The sequence below is a fragment of the Rhinopithecus roxellana genome, chromosome 15 (assembly GCF_007565055.1).
Source record: "Rhinopithecus roxellana isolate Shanxi Qingling chromosome 15, ASM756505v1, whole genome shotgun sequence".
NCBI classification, from domain to species: Eukaryota; Metazoa; Chordata; class Mammalia; order Primates; family Cercopithecidae; genus Rhinopithecus; species Rhinopithecus roxellana.
This window is the reverse complement of record NC_044563.1, coordinates 1,967,180-1,990,186: the sequence shown is the minus strand read 5'-3', so window position 1 is coordinate 1,990,186 and position 23,007 is coordinate 1,967,180. Positions and strand designations below refer to the sequence as shown.

General features: G+C 62.0%; 1 protein-coding gene across 1 annotated transcript; it reads right to left on the bottom strand.

Moving 5' to 3' along the window:
- Positions 1–884: 884 nt before the first annotated feature.
- CD81 (CD81 molecule) lies at positions 885–21,653 on the bottom strand. The gene is made up of 8 exons (XM_030917353.1): positions 21,368–21,653; positions 7,939–8,053; positions 4,214–4,311; positions 3,339–3,413; positions 2,761–2,865; positions 2,313–2,414; positions 1,569–1,655; positions 885–1,479 (listed from the first exon to the last, which is right to left on the bottom strand). Exons 1-8 carry the CDS (start codon positions 21,431–21,433, stop codon positions 1,417–1,419), a joined length of 711 nt encoding a protein of 236 aa, XP_030773213.1. The 5' UTR covers positions 21,434–21,653; the 3' UTR covers positions 885–1,416.
- Positions 21,654–23,007: the final 1,354 nt, after the last annotated feature.

Here is a 23,007-nt window from a genome sequence, read left to right as displayed (position 1 = left end):
CTCGGGAGGTTGAGGCAGGAGAATCGCTTGAACCTGGGAGGTGGAGGTTGCAGTGAGCCGAGACCACGCCACTGCACTCCAGCCTGGGCGACAAGAGTGAAACTCTGTCTAAAAATAAACAGAGACCTTAAGACTCACAAAACAGACTGTGTATCAGTAAGATGCCAATGTGACAGCAGGCCCTGAAAGAAATCAAAGTATTTTACCCCAAAATATATTTCTCTGATGTATTTTGAAATGGCCCTGCAAAGCTGTCTCTTGGGAAAATCTACATTCAATAGAGAATCCTCCTCCCTTTCAGGGTCTATTTCCTGATCCAGGAGATAATTAACTAAGATTCTGGCACCTTTTTAAGTCTGGTAAGAAACATTTACAACCTGGAGGCTTCATCCGCATAATAAGAATCTTGGTCTCCACAACTCCTTCTCTTAACCCAGACAGTCCATTCTATTGATTTCAGGTCTTTAGATAAACTCAACCAATTGTTAATCAGAACATCTTTTAATCTGCCTATGACCTGAAAGTCCCTCCCCTTCAAATCGTCCCACCTTTCTGACTAAACCAACATACATCTTAGATGTATTGATTGATGTCTTATGTCCCTAAAATGTATAAATTCAAGTAGCCGGACTACCTTGGGCACCAGTTCTCAGGACCTCCCGGGGCTGTGTCAGAGGCCACAGGTGCTCTTATTTGGCTCAGAATAAATAATTCCACAAATTTTACAGAGTGACTCCTTTTGTGAATACCAGGGATCCCAACCCACCCCCTCACCCTGGAGCCCCCACAGTCCACAGAGCCAAGCCCCACCCGTGCCGGACTCCCCTGCCCTCTGGCCAACCCTGAGGTCTCAGACGCCACTGGCACTGAGGGGCTGGACAGGCCTGGTGGCATGCCTGATGTTCCTTCTTTATTAAATGATGGATTCAGGATGTTGTGATTACAGTTGGAGGTGACTGTTAGAAAGGACAGGTGCATGAAGGCAGAGAGTGCCCATAGACTCGGCTCTCGAACCGGGGCAGGAGGGAACAAGGTGAGCTGTGCAGCCCACAGGACGGGCGGGCTGGGTGGACACAGCCCCCCAGGTCGGCCAAGCTGAGTCTCTGGGCAAGTGGCTCCCAGGCGGGGCCTGGCTGAGCAGGCAGAACTCCCTGGGACCCCAGGGGCAGAAGGACCCCTGCCCTCCAGTCCCCAAGGCCCAGGCCCGTCTCCACTCACACACGCCACCTACATGTGACGTCAGCCCTGAAAAGGTAACAGGAAAGTTCAGAACAAAAAACCTCAAAAGTAAAAAGGCTACGTGTAGCAGAGTAATACCGGAAACGTTATATACACAGGCGGTGATGGCCCCCTCAGAAGTGTCCGGGTCACTCGGGGGGGCACTGCACAGGTCCCTGCGGCCAGAGCTGCGGGGCCTCAGTACACGGAGCTGTTCCGGATGCCACAGCACAGCACCATGCTCAGGATCATCTCGAAGATCTGCGGGAGGGTGGTGGGGGGTGCGGTCAGCATGGGGCCCTGCGGAAGGGGCAGCCCAGAGAGCAGGCCCTCCACCCCCGCCCACTCACCATGATCACGGCGACCACAATGGCAGCAATGCCGATGAGGTACAGCTTTCCGGAGAAGAGGTCATCGATCTTCTGGTGGCAGTCCTTCTGCAGGGGGCCAGGCGCGTGTGGTCAGGGGCCAGGCCTCGGCTTCCGGCTCCCTGTTGTCACTTAGTAATCCATGGTCACCACAGAAAGTGCAGAGGGGAATCCTGGAAACAGGCCCCCACCCCCCACCGCCTCGGAACAGGTGGGTGCAGCGGCCCGGCCTCTGCCGGCTTTCTGTTTTCCACTCTTTTTAACGTAAACACGAAATGCCTGGGACACACTGTGCCGTTTTCCCCTGAGATCACGATCATTGGTGTCACTAGACCCCTACAGCATCACTGATGTGCACCCACTGACGACTTTCACTGAGGCCTCAGCAAGGAACTTCCACAGGGCACTATATGGCCTGCAGGCCCTGCCAGCTACGGGCTGTCAGGGGCGTCCACACCCACGAGTGCACACGCGGAGCTGGGGGTGCAGGTGAGTTCCCGCCCCCAGAGCCTCCACCTTCTTCACCCGGCATGCGCAGCGCAGGGCACCTGCCTTCCTCGTGGGCCAGATGCAGTCCCACCCTGACCCTCCCAGCAGAGCAGCCCTGGCAGGGGCCACGCCACCCAGCATGGTCGCTCCCCGTGGGGCTGCCGTGTGACCTGCCGACCCCACCCAGGGGCTGGGCGGCACGAGGGGATCAGGCGTGGCCCCAGCGGCCTCGCGCACCTTGAGGAGGTTGCTGATGATGTTGCTGCCCGAGGGACACAGATTGTTCTTGAGCACTGAGGTGGTCAGACCGGTCAGCGTGCTGGAGCCACAGCAGTCAAGCTGCAGAGAGTGGGGGTGCGAGGTCAGCCCTGGACGTGGCTGGGGGATGGTGGCTCTGGGGAACCCACGGGGAGGCGGCCAGGGGTATGCAGTGCTCCCCACTGCAGAACGCATCCAGGGGCCAGCCTTCTTCCTCCTCAGCTGCGCTGCTCAGAGCTTTCCACACCCTGGGCCAGCCTGGCCCACTAGGTTCCCACCCGAGGACCACTTGAGCCCAGGGGTCCTGGAGGTCCCAAGGGCACCTCCTGCTCCTGAGGTCTGGGCGGAGGCAGGATTTGTCCAGGACGAGACTCCCCAGCCGGGTTCCCGCGGCCCTGCTCCCTGCCCTCGCCCCCGCGGGCCGCACCGTCTCATGGAAGGTCTTCACCACGGCCTTGGCGTTGTTGGCATCGTCGTCCACCACGGCCTGCTGTAGGGCCTGGTCATAGAACTGCTTCACATCCTTGGCGATCTGGGGGAGGGGTGCGGTCACATGCACAGGGGGGACCTCCCCCACCTTGCCCCCACCCCACCCCGCCCCAAGCGGACGCACTTTTCCCAGGCTCTCCCTGGGCAGGGTGGCTTCGAGGCCAGACCCCAGAGAACAAGGACTCTGCACTCTCAGCTGCCCCAGGGGTGCTGGGAATGGGAGGTTGGCCTTGTGCTCAGCCCCAATGCTGCCTCCTCCAGAAAGCCCTGGAGATCCTCCTAGCAAGGGGGACCCAGGAGGAGCCCAAAGAGCTCCCACAAACCATGGGTCAGCCCAACCCCCACCCGTGACAGGAGAGGAGGGTGCCCCTCACCCGCCCCACCCGCCACAGGAGAGGAGGGTGCCCTCCTCACCCACCCCACCCACGACAGGGGAGGAGGGTGCCCCCCTCACCCATCCCACTGCGACAGGGGAGGTGTAGCGGGTGAGGGGCACACCCACACACCCAGGCTCACCTGGTCCTTGTTGACAAAGCCCCAGATGCCGGCCGCCACCTCACAGGCAAACAGGATGACCAGGCAGGTGAAGAACTGGAGCCAGGCAGTGGCCAGAGGGAGGAAAGAGGGCAGGCTGTGGGAAGGGCCCCAGGACACACACCCAGGTGCCCAGCAGGTGTGTGTGTGAGGGGCTAGTGGGAGTTACCAGCCCATGACTTGACCAGAAGCGAGCAGCTTGTGTCGAGCCCTGAGGCACAGGGCCTAAGACTCAGTCCAGGAAGGAGCCGTCAAAGCCACGATGTCCCCACGCGGCACCAGGCTCCGCAGGACGGGGTGGATGGGGCAGGGCGCGAGGGGTGGGGTCACAGGCTGGTGAGTCCAGGATGTCTGCAGCCCCCAGGGAGGCGTGTGCAGCAGCATGACCCCTGACTGGTCTTCCCCACCCTCTTGCTCCTGCTCCCCACAGGAAGGGGGAGCCATGGGATGTGCCTCAGTTTACCCCACTGGAGACAATGGGCACAGGCTCCCTCTTCCTGGACTGGCCAGGCCCTGGATGGCACAGCCAGGCCTAGGCATCCCACTGGGGGCGGTGTGCCCGGGACGCTGAGGCTCGCCTCAGAGCTAAGGCTTGCTCCCTGTTGTATTTGTGGCTATTTTTTGACAAAGAAAAGCGGTCACGTAGGAACTGGCCACGATGGAGATCAAGCATGATGGGATTTAATTTAAAAACCAAACAGGAAAACCAGGGCACAGGAGCCACCTCCCCCAGAACTCTAGGTTCCGCCCTGAGCACCAGCTCTGGCCCCTCCTCAGGGCTAGACGCAGCCCCCAGCCCCTCCCGGGCCCAGGCGTCTGCAGCCTGGGACACGAATTCCCAGTCCTCCCTGCCTTACCGTCCCCAGTAGGCACTGGGATTCCTGGATGGCCCCGTAGCAGCCCAGGAAGCCAACGAACATCATCACAGCGCCCACAGCGATGAGGATGTAGATGCCTTGCGGGGAGAGAGACACCGGGTGGGCGCCTGCACGCTCGTCACAGCCCGAGACCCCGGAGGGTCCTGGGTGCCAACTCCACCACGGGCCGCCCAGCTGGGAAGATGTGGGGTTGCTGATGGCCAGGGATGAGCAGCGAGGGACCCCACATCCCAGCCTGGCCTGGTGAGTTCTCTGTGCCTCAGTTACCTCTCCCATGACACAGGACGGAGACTGAGGAGGCCACGTGGGGACTGTGCACCTCGTGAGTGCTCTGAGTGCTGGCGCTTCGAAGGGATGACACCTATAGTGTGGCCCACAGCCCGCCACCTGCCACACCCACCACGCACCGCCTGCACTTGCCACCCGCCACCCACCACCTGCACCCACTCCCAAAGCCTCTGGGACTCCGCGTGGGGAAGGAGTGGCATCAGAAGGCACAGGGTGGGCCCCACTGTAGGCCGGGGTTGAGGGGGCAGCCCAGGAACCAGAACCAGAACCAATGCTGCCTCCCCAGTGTGGTGCGAGAGGAGGGCGGGGGGGCCCTGCTGGCTCCTGCCCCCTATCTTGGCTGCACAGCAGCACTTCAGTTATGGGACCTGCGTTTGAACCTGGCTGCTGTGCGGGCGGATTAAGTTGGCTTCCTAGGCCCTGGGCTGAGGGCTGAAGCCCAGCACCCCACCTGGGACAGCTGGACCAGGACATGTAGGCCAGCCCTCCCGAGCTCCCCCACGGCCCCTGGCTGGGCAGCACACACCTGGGGAGGGAGAAGGCGCCGTCCAAGGGTGGGGGGCACACTGTGGGCCCGAGACATGGGCCTGGCCACCCAGACAGGGCCTGTACCCTCGGGACAGCTGTTAGTGTCTCTCAGTGCCTGCCCATTCCCCTATCCCTCAGCAGGCAGGGCTGTCCCCTGTCGCTGCGGCAATGTAGAAGGCAGCCCAGGCCCCCTCCTCACAGCTAGGCCCATTGTCCCTGCCGAGCCAGTCCACGGGAGAAGGTGCCTGGGGCAGGACTCACCGCCAGGCAGAGAACACACCCAGCTCTAGGGCTTGGCCACCCAGCCTCCTGCCTGATCAGATGAAACCTCTGCCAGCAATGCTGCAGGTGGCCACCTCCTGACGGGCACAGTGCCCAGGAGCCAGGTCTCCCTCCCCTCCAATGCCTGCAGGTGGCCACCTCCTGACGGGCACAGTGCCCAGGAGTCAGGTCTCCCTCCCTCAGGTCCTGACATTCCTGGGTTGCAAGGTTGGATTCACTCAGGGGTGCAGGTTAGGAGGGGCGCATTGCCTTTTTTTGGTCCTGACAGGAGGTGGGAGGCCCAGGGCTGCCAGACCCCCTGCCAGGCCCCAGCCCCGCCCCAGGCTCCTCTCTAAAGCCCTCAGGCCTAACCCACCGCACCTGCAGCGTCTCTGAGGGGAGTGAGCCCAGCAAACCCGCCCTGTTCCCAGCGCTGGAAAAAAAAGCCCTTGGCAGGGTCCGGCCCACATCAGGGACACGAGGCTCCAGAAGGCCAGTTCTGGGATGGGCAAGGACTTGATGGCCAAAGGAGCTCCAAGGGGTCTCCGTCCAGTGGGGACCCAGGCAGAGCCCATGTCAGAGGTGACAGGTCCTGTGGTCGTGTGGCCAACAAAACAGCAGGCTCCTCCAGCCCAGGGAAACCACAGCCAAGGACCGAGGGTGGGCAGCTCTGGGGCTGGAGCTCTGATGTGACCACAGTGACACCATGCGGGTCAGACCCTGGCTTCCAACACCAGCCTCGCCCTGGCACTGTGGAGGCAGCACCACTGCCCCATGGGGCCTCAGCACAGCCTGTGACCTCTGCTTCTGCCGAGAGTGGAGCACAGGAAGGAGGCCTCCCATACTTCTCTGAGGTGTCCCGTCCTCGCCCCAGCCCGAAGCTTAGCAACCCTTCAGCTCCTCTCCGGCCACACAGGGCCGGATGCCGGCCGAGCAGTGGGAGCTGCTCTAGCCACAAGGCTTGGTCATTGGGTGCCTGGAGAGTGACCCCTTCCAGGAACACCTGCCTCACACCCACTGGCCCCAGGTCCTGGAGAAGGGGGGCAGCTCCCTCCTGTCCCTGGACAGGAGTACGAGGAATGTGCTGGGGGCAGCCTCGTTCTAGGCCAGGGATGCTGTGGTTGTCACTGGCTGGACTGGTGGCCCTGGAGGACAAGGCCCAGGATGGCTGGGAGGACCTTCTGGACCCCAAATAGCCCTAATGATCTGGGGAGCGGGAAGGAAGAGACCCGGGAGGGGCCTCCCAGAAGAGATGCACCCTCGGAGATCGGAGGATGCTGGCCAGGCTTTGTTGCCCACAGCCCAGGCACACGGGCAAAGCTAAGCCGAGTGCTTCTGAGGACACGGGCAGGAGCACCCCAGCTGCGTGCAGGGGGTGTCTCCACACGAGCCCCGGGACAAGCAGCCTTTCCCGTTCTCCTGACACATACCTGTGAGGGCACCACGGCCCCGAGAGAGGCCAGGAACCTATGGGCAGGGTCACGGGACCCTCCCCAGGATCGGCTGGGCCCAGAAACCCTCTGTGGGCCACAGGCTTCTGTCTCTGGGGAGGACAGGGACTGTCCCTGTTGACACTGTCTGGACCCCAGCACCAGCCATCTGACCCATGAGCAGGGTATGGGGAAGAAGGAACGGGCACGCCGTGTGGCCAGGGCCCTCACCTGGCCCTGGGGTGACTGCACAGAGGCGGAATGGTGCAGGTGTGGGGCCATTTCGGGCCTCCTGGGGCCCTGGTTCAGCAACCAAGCCAAGCAGCCTCCGTAACTGGTGGGGGGCCTGGCCCTACAGCTCCAGGCCTGGGGGCACCTGCTGGCTGAGGGAAGCCCTGAAGACTGGGGACACACAGGCTGCCCACCCCACCCACCCCTCAGCTTGTGAGGGCAAGAGGGCCATCCCAGAGGCCTCTTCTACAGGACAGAAGCATCTCAACAAATGCTCCAGAGCCCCACCAGCACCAGCCCTGCCAGGGGTACCAGGAGGAGGGGTGCTGCTCTGCACCTGTGAGATGGTCCTCTTCCTGCTCCGGGCCTTGCCCCTCCCCGCCTCCTCCTCCATCACTTCTGCTCCTGGGGGTGGGGAGGGCAGCCCAGTCCCCCAAACGCAGCCTAATAAGGCCGCAAGGTGCAGCTGCCTGCAGAGGCAGCTGAGTCACACCAGCCTCTGGGGTGTCTCTACCCCTCTCCACCCCTCCCCTGCCCCCTCTCCACCCCTGCCCTGCCCCCTCTCCACCCCTCCCCTGCCCCCTCTCCACCCCTCACTGGGTTCCATCCCTTGAGCTCCATCCCTCCCTCCCTCCCAGGCTCAGTGAAGCCCAGGCATCCAGCCCCACCCTTCCCCAGGAGCCTCCCCTGAAATAACCCCACACTTAAAATAAGCAAGCTCTCGACATAGTCCCTGCCCGGGCCTGGCTGCCACCCCCTGCCCTGGCTCAGGCCAGAGGAGCCAGCAGGCCACAGGCCCACCTCCACTTCAACCCTTGTGCCCAGAGCCCTTTCCAGGGCCGCCTCCCTGCCTAGACATGCCATGCCCGACTGCCTTTCACCCTCCAAGTTCTCACCCAAAAGGCTAGGCCCTGCCTCCTCCTGGAAGCCCTCCCTGAATGCGTCTGCAGCCACATGTGCACTCACCTACGTAGAAGGTGTTGGGCGCAGGCTTGTCTCCCAGCTCCAGATACAGGAGGTTGGTGGTCTGCGGGTCATGACGGAGCCACAAAGCTACACCCAGGATCACGCCTCCGGCCAGCTGGGAAAGAGCGGGAACGGTGTCACATGTACCAAGAAGGCTGCGCCTGCCCCACATGCGCAGCCTGAGCAGCCTCCTGCCTTGCTGAGCCACCCACTGGCTCCCGAGCAGGGACCAGGTGTCAGCTCTGCTGCCCTGGTTTTCGCAATGCCCCGAGGAGCCCCGGGAGTCAGGAAGCATGAGGCAGGTGCTTTGGCCGCCATCTTCTTGGAGCCTGGCTCTGCCCTGCACCTGTGGAGTGCGACTCCAGCACAGGACTGCCAGGAAGACATGGGATGCCGGTTCAATCTGCCTCTCGGATGAAAACGGAATACTTCTTTAGGATAAGTGTGTCCCAAATATTGCATGGGACATACAAAAAAATAATCTGGTGTTTATCTGAAGTTCAAGGTTAATTGGACACCCTGTAGTTTCACTTTCTGTATCTGGCCAGAGGAGATACCAGGACCTGAGCATCCCAGGACCACCACACCCTCCTGCAAGGATGTGGCACCACCCCAAGAGTTCTGAGCTCGTTGGGGCACTGCGTCTGTCTGGGGGTGCTGAAAACTCTGGGGCGGACCACCCCATCTTTGCTGCCAGGAGGAGGGAGTAGGATTTGATGTTACCAGGCCAAGCTGTAGGCACCAGGGCCTGCGGGGTTTGTGGGATACATCCCTGCTGCCATCAGCCCTGGGAAGGGAAACTTGGGAGGAAGGAAGCTGCTGTGGTTTCCAAGATGTGCTGGGGGAAGGGGTGCACAGAAGCCGGCCCAGCACTGCCGCTCAGCAGCTGGGGCAGGAAGGGGGCTGTGCTGGGAGTCTGGCCGGCGGGGATGGGGCTCACAGAGAGGAGAGGCCCTCAGTGCCAGGTTGTCCTGTGTGCACACAACCAACTCTAGCCAGGTGGGGTCTACCTTTGAGACTGGGCCCCAGACCAGGCTCAGTTCAGCCCACTCTGATCATCCGACCAGGCCAGGCACGTGCCCTAGGCCCCCCTCCACACGCACCAACTCCTCCTCTCTCCCTAGGGGCAGTGCCCAGCCCTCTGGTGGTGGGAGGGGACACAGGCTTTTCTTCTGTCCCTCGTGCCTAGCACCATGCAGGGCACACTGTGGCCATGTGATCCCCATAAATGACCAGTGACCCTGAGTCCTGCTGCCCCTACCCTCCACTCCAGGACCCCTCGGCCTCCTGCTGCCCCTACCCTCCTCCCCTCCAGGACCCGTCGGTCGCCTCTTGCAGATGCTCCTCCCTGCTAGACGGGATGGGGACTGGGTCCCCTTCAGACCCCTCCTGGGGTTTCTTCCTGCCCCAGGCAGGAAACATGGCCGCACAACCCTCCGGCAGACTGGGGACACTGCATCCCTAGGACACAGGCAGTTCCAGGGTCCCTGGGGACACTGCATCCCTAGGACACAGTCAGTTCCAGGGTCCCTGGTCCACAACAGGAGGCCCTTGTTGCTGGACAGTCTGGGTGGGTCAGGTTTTACCCCCTGCTGCCCCAGGAGGACAGTACGAGAATCCCCTAAAACCCAGTCTGGCAGACAGCCGTGTGCAGCACTCAGGCAGGGACCACCCATGCCAGGGTGTGCTGAAGAAGCCTGTGGGGTCAGGGCCCCACAAGTGTGGCCACCATCCGGCTCCCATTGGCCTGGGCGAGTCTGCCTTCCTCCTCCATGCCACTCTCACAAAGGGCCAGGCCCTGGGGGCTTCCTGGAGGAGGAGGCAGGGGACACAAGATGAAATCAGCCAGGTGAGGGGGCACCCGGGGCGACGAGAGCACAACTTCTCCAGCGGAGAATGTCAGCCCAGAAGGCAGCTGCTCCCAGAGCTGAGTCGGAATGCTTGGCTCTGCCACCAGCTGGGTGCCAGGCAGGTCCTGTCCCAGCAGCTGAGGCCTTGCCTCACCAGCACCAGGCGCCGACCCCACCACAGATGCAGGGCTGCCGGTCAACTGCAGAAGAGAAACCGAAAGCTTAAAAAAAAAAAAAAAAAAAAAAGGAGAAACCGGGAGCTGGACCCAAGACCACCACCTGGATAGCCCCACTCCTGCTCCAATGACCCTGCCAGGGAAGCAAGGCCCAAGGTGGGGGTGGGCAGGGGGCTGTGCCCAGCAGAGTGTGAGCTTCCGGCCCCAGTACCATGGCCCATACCCAAGGAAAGCCCTGAGGACTCCCCGGGCAGGCCAGTCTAGGGCCTTGGTGAGGGTTTGGGTGGGTGGAGGAGCTGAGGGCTCTATACCTCTTCCCCCTTTCCCTCACACTCTTGCCTCCCCTCCCCTGGGACCTAAGCTGGGCCTGACAAACAATAAGGCCAGAGGGGGCTGGGCGTGGTGGCAAGTGCCTTCAATCCTAGTACCTTAGGAGGCTGAGGCGGGAGGATCCCTTAAGCTCACGAGATTGAGGCTGCAGTGAGCTATGATTATGCCACCGCACTCCAGCCTGGGTCTCAGAGCAAGGCTCTGTCTCCGAGAAAAAAATTATCCAGGTGTGGTAGCTCACGCCTGCAATCCCAGCGCTTTGGGAGGCCGAGGTAGGAGGACTGCTTGAGGCCAGGAGTCTAAGACCAGCCTGGGCAACATATCAAGACCCCATCTCTACAAAAAGTAAAAATAATTAGCTGGGCATGGTGGCATATGCCTGTGGTCCCAGCCACCTGCTAGGCTGAGGTGGGCAGACTGTGGGCCCAGGTGTTGGAGGCTGCAGTGAGCTGTGACCACGATGCTGCTGCACTCCAGCCTGGTGACAGAGCGAGACCCTGACTCATGGGGCTCTCACCCCAAAGGGGTTGGTGATGGTCCCCCGTAGCAGGACTGCCAGAGCACCTTCTCCATGCACCCGACACAACAGCCTGCGCTGTGGTTTCTCAGACCTTCTTCTGTACCTCCTGCCCTCCTATGGGAGTTTCAACTCAATTTTCATACTCTGGTTTAGAGAGGATGGCAGCCTACTTCCCCTGCCCAGGCCCCAGACTGAAGCTCTTCCTGCCGAGTAGGAGGTGTGTTAGAATCACCGAGGGCCCGACGTGCACCTGCGGGCAGTACTGGACGCCATCTGGCAGCTGGGACCCCAAGTGTGCCCCTCACATGATAAGGCCCCAGGGAGGTCAGGGGCCCCTGGCTTCCAGAATCCTGCAAGAACAGACAGCTCCTAGTTCTTCTGTGCCCATTACACCCGTGGGAGCACAGGGAGGGTCGTGGACAGTGCAGGAGAGGCAAGAAGGGTGGGGGCTGGGGGATGGCCCCAGAGAGCCTGGCTGTCCTCACCCTTTAGCCCTCCTGAGCTGGCTCCATCTGCAGCCTGGTGGGAGGAGGTGGTGAGGCCGAGAGTTGCCGTGGTAACTCTGGCTTCCTCCGGGCCTCTGAAAACATTGCTTATTTTGTTTGGAAACTGTGGTCCAGAGACTGTTTTGAGAGCTGTTCCAGGACAGAGTGGGGCAGGTGGATGGGGGAGCCTCATCCCCACAGAGACCTGGTGACCAACCCTGACTCAGCCACAGGAGCTGCGGGGCTGCTGGAAGGGTCCCCGGGCTCCCTGTGCCTCAGCGTCCCCCTCTGTAAAACAGAGCTGATCCTGGAACCGTGCCTGGCTCGGAAGCTGCTCCATAGGGGCTGATCCACCCCATGCCCTCCCTGGCTGGGCAGGGACCACCCCTCCTCTAGCCTGGGCACTGAGGGGATGACCCCATCTAATGGGCACAACATCCTAACAGAAAGGTAGTGACAGCAAAGCTTAGCCTAAACCCCAAACCTGCTAACGGTGGGACTCCAGGCCATGCTGCAGCTTCTTGCTGTGCTCTGGGAAGGAGCTTCTTTTCAGACTCCAGGGGCGTGTGGGGAGGCTGCCCCCAGACAAGCCCCGGCCCCAGGCCTCTGCTGAGGGTTGCAGGGAAGGCTGGTCCTGGCCTGCAGGGCCTGGAAGAGCCTGGGTCAACAGCAGGAAGGACCCGAGGGCCCATGTGACTTTTAATAGGGCAGAACAGCTGGGCCAGGAGGGGGTGGGTAGGACAGCGGGAAATGGGGGTGACGCCAGCCTGCCCACCTCAATTGTCCCCGAGGCGACCAGAAACAGTCGGGAGCCACTCTGGGTGGAAAAATGGGGCAGGAAGGAGTGCCAGGCACTGGGCAGAGGCCTCACCTGGGCCTTGGTCTTCCCAGCCCTAGCATGGACCCACAGGGGGCCACGCTGAGCTCTCTGGCCTTCAGCAGGGACCTCGAGCTGGAGCTAGGTGACAACAATGGTGGTGATGGTCACCCCCAGTTTCTGGATGAGGAAACGGAGGCGGAGGGGCTCCCCTAGGGCCACCTACGAGGGAGGGCAATGGCAGCACCAAAGCCCCACGCCCCGTGGTGGGAAAGGCAGAGGTGCCCCTGCCCCATAACAGACCCCACGTGGCAGGACTAGAGTTCCCCAGAGACAGGAACTCGGAAGCCACCTGCTCTCCGAAAGACACGGGGCAGGGCCTGGTAAAGGACCTGTGCCCTGAACGTATGCAGACCTTTCCAAACTCAACAGCAAGCAAACCAACAACCCAAGCTTTACAAGATGGGCAAAAGACAGGAACAGACCCTTCCCCATAGAAGACACACACACAGCAAATAAGCACACAAAGAGATGCTCCACCTCGTTAGGGACCAGGAAACCCAGGTCAAGCCACAGCCACGGCCTGAGCGCACCCAGAGGATTGGCTGCCATGAAAACGACCAACCACAGCACATGCTGCTGGGGGAGGCAACTGGGGCGCACGCAACAGGGGCTGTAAAACGGTCCAGCCACCTTGAATAACAGTTTGGCAGTTATGTAAAACTGCTGCTTAAGTGGTGAAACCCACATTCACATGACCCAGCTGCTCCACGCCCAGGTATTTATCCAAGAGAGATGAACTTAGGTTCACACAAGACTTGCACACAAATGTTCTAGCAGCGTTTCTCATAAATGCCCCAAACGGAAACAACCCACATGCCCACTGACTGGTGAACGGGTGGACCCAGGAGCCATCGCGGCCTTGCACACGTGGGTGCAACCCTGCTCCGCAATGAAAAGGAACAGACGACGGGCACGCCACAGCACGGGTGCAGAGACGACGGGCACGCCACAGCACGGGTGCAGAGACGACGGGCACGCCACAGCACGGTGGGTTTCTGGGTAATTGTGCTGAACCAAAGAGGGAGAACAGCAACGGTGCACAAGGGCCTTCTGAGTTCACTTGTTGAAATGCATGCTGTGTGCACCCACAGTGAGGGCCTGTGGTTGCCCTGGGACGGGGAGGAGGGGCAGGAAGCAGGGATCCCAAGGGTCCCAGAGGCACTTGGGGAGTTGGTGATGGTTTAACAGGGCTATAAATCTGTCAAAACTTACCAAGTGGTTCCCTTTAAACATCTGCATTTACTGTGTGTCAATCACGTCTAAATAAAGCTGTTTGAAAAGCCCCCACATCCCAAGTCCCTGATGACTGAACTCCTGGGGGCCAGTGTTTCTTCTGGGCCCCGAAGGCCCCAGGCTGCCATCTTGGTGCTACCTTCTTCCGAGGCGGAGCCAGCGCTTCCCAGGGGCAAGCAGCAGCGTGGGAAACACCGAAGCCGTGTCCTTAGAGGTGCAGTTTTAGGGTCAATCAGAGTTACGACTGGAGTAACTATGGAGCCGGGATGTCAGTTAAAAGAGAGAGTCCCGCTTTCATGGTGATGAGGTAGAGGGCAGCCCAAGGCCCTGGCTGCTGAGTGCCTTTCACCTAGGTGACCTCAGGCCCATCTCAGCCTCTCTCTGCCTTGTCTACAAACCAGGAAATAAAAGTGCAGACGCTGACATCCACACAACCCAGCCTGCACATCAGCACCCGGCTCTCCAACACAGGTTTCATAAGTGCTGGAATCTGGACCTCCTGTCATCCCTCTCCCCACATAGACATCCATACAGGCGCCTCCCTGCTCAAAGCTTGCCTGTGGGACGCCTCTCTGCTACCAGCTCCCACCTCCTAAGATACTCCAGCCTCCGGAGGGGCGCAGCTTCTGAGATGCCCTGTCCTCATGATGTTCCCGCCTCCCAAGTAGCCCGGCCCCAGAGATTCCCCGCCCCCCAAGACACTCCACCTCCCCAGATGCCCCACCTCTGAGACGCCCCACCCCACGAGACGCCCCACCTCCCGAGACGCCCCACCTCCCGAGGCGCCCCACCTCCCCAGGCGCCCCACCTCCCGAGACGACCCACTCCCCAAGACGACCCACTCCCCAAGACGACCCACCCCACGAGACGCCCCACCCCACGAGGCGCCCCACCTCCCGAGACGCCCCACCCCACAAGATGCGCTGCTGGGGGTTGGGGATGGAGGGTGGCCCTCAGGATGGAGCCCAGGTAACCTGTGGGGTTCCTGGAGGGCTCCTTGCAAGGCTACTGAAAGCAGTGTTTGTAACTCTATGAAGGATTGTTTCTTTCTCCTTCCTGGGAATTAATAAATAACAGAATCCACTTCAAAAGGGGGGCTGCCAAGCACACTGGGTTCCTGCCCAGCGTGTCCGCTGTTTCCAAGAAGCAGCTGAAAGGGAGCAAAAGGCAGCAGGCGCTGCCCAGGCAGGCCGAGGGCAGCTCCCCTACCCATGCCAGCTGCCCACTGCCCCCGCAGGCCCCAGACAGCCGGGAGTCAGAACTTCGGGTGGGAGCTCTCCACGCCAGCACACACACCCCCACAGCTGCAGGAAGGGGCAGGGATCTGGTCGCTGCACCCATACCTTACCCCCACCCAGACGGGCCAAGTGGTCACCCCAAGTGCTGCCCAGGCACCCCGGTGGGGGACGAGGACGATGGTACATCAGCTCACCCGCCTTTACACAGAGGCCAGGCGTCTGTGTGTCTCTAGCCCAGGCCCTCCCTTGATGCTCTTGGGGAAAGGGGCCACCAGGCAGGGCCATGCTGCGGGCTCTGTGCCTGCTCACCCACACCCAGGGACTGCACATGTGGGAAACACACCGGGAAGTCCCCATTTGGCTCAGCCACTGGGAGGTGCTGGGGCCTGAGACACCCTCTCCAGGAGGACAGTGAGGCCCTGAGGTAGGAGGAAGGGAGGAAGTCTCCCTGGAGATACTGGGTGAAGGAGGGGAGTGGTTTCGCCAAGGTGCTTCCAGGAAGGGACGCTGGGGGCCAGAGGTGAACGGCCCCTCCAGCCTGGGTCTCTGCAGGCCAACCCCTCACTCTCTGCCCACCAAGAAGGGGCAGTACCAGGCCTGGGTGTGGAGGTTGGGGACAGGGCCAGACTCCTCCCTGGGTGACGTGGGGCCCTCTCAGGCCCTCCTAGGTGGTGAGCAGCTGCCCCTCCGACCCCACTGTGGCCTCCAGGGCCGGGAAGGCAGCATGGAGGGAAGAGGAGCAGGAATTCTCTCCTAGGCCAGGAAGAGGAAGCCCCATTCACAGGGCCCTGGCCCCGAGGAAGCCGCCTGTCTCAGCATCTAAAAATAGGTGTCAGGCGAGGATGCTGGCCTTCTGGCCCCGCCTGCTGGGGGGATGTGAGGAGTCATTTCCCTTGGGACCAGGAGGACGGGCACAGGCTCAGAGGATGCTGGTGTCTCCCAGGCATCGGGGGTGGTGGGCACTGGTGCCCCAAGGACCAAGCCCCTTCCAGGGCCAGCTGTTCCCGAGGCAGGGAAGCCAGGAAGTCCCTTGCTCCACTCTAAGCCTACCCCTGCTCTGGGAAGCTCCTCTACCCCACTGGCCCCTGTAGGAAGGGTGTGTCAACACAGACAGTCCCAGTGACCCACTGGGGAAGAGCCAGGCAAGGGGCTGTGGGGTGGCTGGCAACCCCAGGGCCGTGTGCTTCAAAGAAAAAGGTCTGGGTGGGCCAGTGCCCCTGAGGGAGGGTGATGGGAGGTGGGAGATGGGTGGCCTCAGGCAGAGGACCAGAGAGCAGGTAGAGGGGCCCAGGGCAGCTCAGGGTGTCTCTGGCCACCAGCAGCACCTGACAGGCTGCCCAACACAGCCTGGTCAAGAGCCAGTACCTGCTCCCACCTGGGTGTGGCCACCCACCCCAGGGGCACCCCACTCAGCTAGGGCTCCTCTCAAGCCATCACTCTGGAACCGTGGCTTCCTTATTGCCCAGTGGGCCTGATAATCACCGGGCAAGCCTGGGGCGGTGTGGTGGCTCCAGGCTCGGAGCCTGCCCACCGCAGAGTGGGGACGACTTCCTTTGAGCTGCCTTCATCTTCTCGGGGACAGAAGGAAAGACTGTTCCACACAGCCCCAAGGTCAGGCCGAGTCCCCGGCAGGTGGAGGAGTGGCCTGCGGCTGCCCCATCTACTGTGTGAGAGGGTGAGCTCCCAGGGGCCCAGGATGGGGTGGGGGCTGGAGTCTGTGCTTCCCAAACCATGGCCCCACGGAAACCCCTGGGGTCCCACTCAGAAAGGAGCTCCAGGATCAGGACTGTTCTGGGCCCCCATCAGCCTGTGTCCTTCACCTGTCCTGGGGTGAGCCTCATGCCCTGTCATCTGTTTTATCCACGCTGTTACCTGGGGTTGAGCTTTGAGGTTAGTTCTGCACCGCACTGGATATCATGCTCCTGGCAGGCTGTGAGGGGCCTGGTCTGGCTGGGGACAGAAGTGAGGACCCCAGGCTGCCCTGCCTGCCCTGATCCTGGAGCTCCATGTAACACAGCACAGGGCGCCCTGCGGGAGTCCCCGTCACTCAGCCCTCTCCCTCCCATCCTTTACCTTCTCTGAATCACACCACTTCCATAACTGGGAGCCCGAGGGGCTGAGGAAGAGGGAAGCAATCACTTTCCAAATGTAGCGGGAGGGCACAGCTCCAGAAAGAAGGGACGTGAGCCACCAGCCTCTGGCCAAGCTGGATGCTCCCTCCTCTCAGGCCCCTGGCATTTGGCATCTCACACCTGGACTCTCGAAGCTCCCCTGCGAGGGCACCCGCATCCGGGAGAGAGGCACTTATGAGCTCTGCGCCCCTGGCCCCCCAGCCCTACCGCACCTCCTTGAGCCTGCAGCCCTCAAAGACCTTGTGTGGGGAGTGGGGAGCAGCTGCCTTATTCTGGCCATCCCAAGGCCATGGCATTGGCGGCTAGCACAGGACGCCTACAGCCCCGAAAGTGAGATCCAGCTGACCTTCCATGCCCTTGGGCATGGCCCCCTGCCTGCGGGGACTCCTCCAGCACTGGGGGCCTACCTGGAGGACCCTCAAGGGTCTCTCATGATTCAGCACCTGCTCTGCAGCCCAGGTTGGGGGGCTTAGTTTGGGCCCAGAAACACAAAGAATGTGTGTGCAGGGCTGGGGGACACTGAGTAAGTCCAGAGGTTCCTGGAAGGCTGCCCAGCATACCAGGTGCCACTGCGTCCTACCAGGCAGGTTGGGGACAACTCGGAAGTGGAGATCACTGAAGCCCATTTCTGGGTAAGCCTGGTTCTTCTTGCCCAAAGGGGTGCTGGGAACAAGGCAGACACCTGCAGGGGTGGAAGACCACCCAGCACCACAGCGTGCCCAGCCTGGATCACAGGGAGGTGGGGCCCAAGCAAGGGGCAGGGTACCTGGCTCCTCCCCAGCCCCAGCCCCACCCCATCCCCAGGGTCCTCTCCAATCCGCAGCGGGCACAAGGGTGACCACCTGCTCCCTCGCACAGGTGCCTGGACTCTAAGCCTTATTGACTCTATGAGCAAAGCTCTTCCCATGGTGGGATTTCAGGTGCGGAAATAGGGGTAGGGGATCGTTTGGGGTCTGTCTCCCTGTCTGGGCTTGGAAGCAGTTATGAGATAAGGATTGGGGGTGAACCAGATTTCTGAAAGTTGAGCTGAACTGGGCGCTGGGGCAGGTATAGGAGAAGGACCCTCAAACCCAGGAAAGTATGGAGGGCTTTCGGGCATGCACCCTGGTGCCCTCAGGGAGGGTGGGTGACATGTCAGCCCCTGGTAGAGCCGCAGCCAGCCAGAGGGGCGACCAGGAAAGTAGGCCCACACCTCCTTGCCTTTTCGCCCTGTGCCCTGCACTTCTGGACAGCCTCACTGGGGCCAGCGTGTAGCAGAGACAAACCACAGACTTCCTCCTCTCGGCCCGCTTGCCCCAGTGACTGTTTCCCCAAAGCTGTGCAGTCAGACAGCCTGGGGGAGCCAGGGAAAGTCCACACACCCACTTGGTGAAACCAGGCACAGGATGTCCTAGCCCCCCTCCCCCACAGCGCCTGCCAGGGTTGCAGCCCCTCTCCCGGAAGGACGGCGACAGACCTGCCAAGTGACAGTCATGTGCTGCCTGGAAGCGAGAAATACCCGTTAGTGAGGCTTCCAATCAGTCTCTTTCCCAGCCGGGTTGGGCTGCCCTGCCACTGGGAGGTGGCCGCCAGCTGCGTTAGGTTGGGGGAGCAGCCAGTCCCAGGCAAGAGACACAGCTCTTCTCCCTGCGGGGACTGGTGACACCTCTCCTGGGCTCCCTGGCCAGCCCCCGAGGAGAAGACTCTTATATCCATTTCACAGATGAGGAAGGCAAGGCTCCCACGGGCCAGTCCCCGGCCCCGGGACACAGGCTTTCTTGCCCTGCTCCTGGCAGCAGTGGGTCTCAGGTGCCAGCCGCCTCTGATGGAGGCTCCCAGACCCACCCAAGGGACAGGATTTCCATGCTGCTTGGCCAGGGTGTCTGCAATATCTTCCCTGCTTGGGCCAGCCCTGCACCCAGGGAGACCAGTTCTCACTGGCCCCCAAAGTGGTCAGGGCGCAGGTGCACGCTGCCCGGACCTTCCCCCTCGCACCTTGGCTTGGGAAGTGAGACAGCAAGAGTGTGAGTGTGTGTGCAGGTGGGAGTGAGGGTGTGTGCACATTCGTGTGTGTGAGTGCCTGTGCGTGTGTGTGTGGGCTCCTTTCTGTGAAAGAGGTCAGGCTACCCCAGCTGCCTTCTCCCACAGGCAAGGCCTTTTTCCTCTCTAAAATGGAACTTTTAACAAGCGCCCCATCCGGACACGCATTGTTAACCTCCTCCCCACCAGCCTCCCCTGAGCCCACGGGACTGCACTGAGTCCCTCTGGGCCCTGCAGGGTTCCCGCAGCCCCTTCCCCACTGCGCATCCTGCCTGCCCGGGCTGGGTTCTCTGAGGCAGGGGTCCCTTTGGAACCTTGGCCAACCCCTGTACCCTGAGCCCTTCCTGTACCAAGCCCCCTGTCAACACTCAGGCATGTCAGTGAATCCACCACCAACCCCAGGAGGCAGGCTCATTGAGGGCCCCCACTGCAGACGGGGGAGGCCAAGGCCCAGCACCAGAGCAGTGTGGTGGGGACTCCACTGAGGGAGGCCCAAGCCCATGGCACTGTGCTCTCAGCCACACACCCTGCAACACCAGGGTGGAGGGGGATCCACCAGGGTGGTGCCCACCAACCTCACCTCACCCAGCCTGGCATTCCTGGTTACAACAGAGCCCCATGGATGGGTGGGTCCACAGTGACTGTGAACGGACTCAGTTCTCAATGCTTTGCAGGGAGCAGGCCCTGGGGAGAGGAGTGGTGAGGCCTTGGAGACATTTCCTCGAGCCTTAATAACAAGCATCCCTGGGATGCGTCAGGTCTCCACCCCTGCAACCTGGGAAACTTCCAGGCCTGCTGTGGCGACACTCCCGGGGGACTGCCAGGGAGACCTCTCAGCCTGGGCAGGCAGGAGGGACTCACCCAGCAGTGACGCACCGTCCAGAGAGCAAAAATCCACCTCCAGAGAAGTCCTCTTCCCTGACTCCCCTTCAGCCCCTGCCCCCAGGCCCACGCTCTCCTCATCAGGGGATGGGGCTCCAGGGGCCGGCAGGGGGACAGCCTGTGTTCCGTGCCTCTCCCACATGCCTGGGCTGAAGCAGGCCACCACTAAGCAATGGCCGAGGTGCCAGGGCTGTGCCTGGGGAGGGCAAGCCCCTCCCAGATGGCCTCGCTGCCCCCACTGCCAGGGCAGAGCCAAAGGCTACAGTGACTCCCACCAGTGTCCCAAGCAGACTGTGCAGAACAGCCTGGCTTGGGGAAGGTGGGATGTGACTGCCCCACTCTTCTCCCAGCTGAGAGTTCAGTTCAGCCTCTGTCCTTCCCCCTCCAAATAATCTCCCTGCCCCAGATCCGCACTGGGATCCTCAGCCATCCAGATGGGAAACAGATGTCTCTGGTCCCACACACTGGCTCCAGGGGCCATTTTAAAAGTTTGCCCTCCCTGCCTCAACTTGAGAAACACTCGGTCCACTGGGACATCAGCCGAGTCTTCCACGAGAAGGGGGTGACAGCCTGGGGGGACACGGGGAGGGGCTTGCAGTCTCTGCCCAGGGGCGTGGCCATGGGGAGGCCACGGTCATGGACACCCACTCCAGTCCTTCCAGGCCAAGAAGGGATTTCCACCCCCTCCCCAATTCCAACACTGACAGGAAATGGAAACAAAAGGCGAAAGCCCATCAGTCACTTCCCAGCAGCAAAGACTGCGGTCAGGAGAAAGCCATTCTCAGCAGGAGACCCTCCCCCCTCCTCCTCCCACGTTGGCACCCAAAGATGCCCAGCGTGGGGGCTCCTCTTTCCAAAGCAGCAGCCCCACTCCCAGACCCTGCCATCCACTCCAGGCCCCTGGTGCCACTCTCTTCCTTGTGCTAACTCAGAACCGCGGGACCCCACTCCTGCAAGGCCTCCAGAGCCCTTCTGGGAGGAGGCCTCGGCTGGAACGTGTCTGGGTGAGGAGAGGGAGATCCGCCCCCAGGCAGGACAGCCAGGGTGCGCACACCCCAGCTTTTGGGCCATCCCAGCGGTGACGTCCTTTTAGGCGCGACCCCCAGGAAGGTCCCGGGTGGTGACAGCAGACTGGCGAGTTAGCTGGGCTGGGGACAGAGTGAGGCGGATCGCCCCCAACCTCGGGCAAAGTGTGCGCCCCCGCCCCACCATCCAGGGGCGGCGGCCCTTGATGAGCTCATGGGGGCGGGGCGCCAGGAGAACCGCCCGCGAGCCCCCCCTTCGTCCCCGCGAAGCAGCAGGTCCGGAATCCGCGGCCAGGGACCCGCGCAGGCCCCTCCTCAGCTGAGAGGCGGCCGGGTACTCGGGTCCCGGCCCGCGCCCACCTCGCCCATCACTACCACTTAGCGGGAACTGCCCGGCGGCCCCCAGAGGCCCCGGCCCGGCCGCAGAGCTGGGCCCCCGCGCACAGAGGCCCCAAAACTCGGCTCGCAGCCCTCAGCCCCAAAGTCGGGGGGCGCGGCGGTCCCGGGCGACCCCCCACCCCGCTCCTGGAGCCCACAGGTGGCCCCACAACTTCGCGGCCCGCGGGGCGCCCGCGGGGCCTAGCACGCGGCCGCGGGACCTGCCCGAGGTGGGGTGTGTGCCCGTCCCCTCCCGCCCTGACCCCCGGCCCAGGCCTTACCCAGAAGACGAAATTGAAGACGAAGAGCAGGTACTTGATGCACTTGGTGCACCCTTCCACTCCCATGGCGGCGCGGGCGGCGGGCGGCCTGCGGGGCGCGGGCCGGTCCTGGGAGGCGGGCGGGCCGGCGCGGGGCCTGGCGGGCAGCCGGCAAGGGGGCCTGGCGGGCCGAGGGGCCTCGGTGCGAAGAACGGGGCGCGGGGGCGCAGGGGCGCGGGGGGCGCGGGGCGCCGGAGGCCTGGCCGGATGCGCGGTGGGGTCGCCGCTGCCGCCGCTGCTGCGCGCTCACTCTGTGGCCGGGCGCGCGCCCCCCTCAGCACCGCTTATAGGACGCCTCGGTCCCGCCCCCCCGTAGGCCCCGCCCCGGCCAGCTCGCGCCCCGCCCCCGGCCCCGCCTCCCGTCGCCAGGGCGCGCATCGGAAGGGTATGGGGGCGCTGCACCTACCCCCAACTTGGCGCGTTTCGGCCAGGACCTCAGGGCCCGGGTGCACCGTGCCGGGCGTAGGAGGCGTCCCTGAGCTGCTGTCGCGCTCCGAGCCCCCGAGGGGGTGGCAGCAGGGCCGCGCCTGAGGACAGGCACGCAGCGTCTGCCCAGGAGTGCAGGCCCGGTGCCGGGAGAACAACCTATTCCTCCCTCCCTCAAGCACCTTGGACAATCTGGGAGGGCTCCCCAAAGGAGGTGAGCACCTTGGACAATCTGGGAGGGCTCCCTGAAGGAGGTGATGCCACAGTAGTTGGCTTTGCACAAATAGGAGGCTTTGCTCACATTGCTCTCCGGGGCTGGAACGTGGGCAGGCATGAGGCCCCCTAGTCAGTGTTGGCCTCAGGTACAGGCAACCAATCCCTGTCCCACGGAAGGGAAGAATTGCTGACCCATGCTGCAGGAGTCTGCATCTGAAAAGGTCACTGGGCCCTGAGAGGGCAGCTCCCAGACCAGTGTGAAGTGTCCAGGAGGCCAGAGCCACCTATAAGAGAACCTCCAGATACTGCATCTATTTCATCCACATCCTGGTTGTGTCGTGCCCCAGGGATGCCAGCCTCACGCTGTGGCTCTTCCTGTAGGTGTGGGGCCAGGCCCACTGCACTTACTGCTTTGGGCTAATGATTCAGAGAGTGAGGGGTGCTTCCTGCCCAGAGGAAGGAGTGAAGGCCTTCGCAGGAGATGACACACCGACGAAGGTTTCCCATGCCCTCTCCAAGAAAACTGATGGACAACAAGGCTGCGTCGTGGGCGGGAGCTTACCTGGGAACCACGTGGGACCAGGTCTGGAGAACCATCCTCTAGCTAGCTCCTCTTAGCAAATGTCATCCAATCCCGTGCTAGCTGATAGAACCTTCTGCAATGATGGGAACGTTCTGTAGCTGGATAGCCCCTGGCACAAATGACTACTGGGTACTGGAAATGTGGCCACAAGGAACCGAATTTTTCATTGTGTTTCATTGTAATTTAAATTCACATGGCCCTGGGTGGCCAGTAGCGCTCACATTGGACAGAACAGCTCTATTGTAATCATCTGTGCTCTACCAGTTTTCTTGGTGGTTAGTTTGTAAACCGGTTTTGGCTTCATGCCTGCATAAGAACTACAAGCATGAATTTATGCCTGGTTTTACATTTTGTGCCTGTCAAAGTGACATTATAA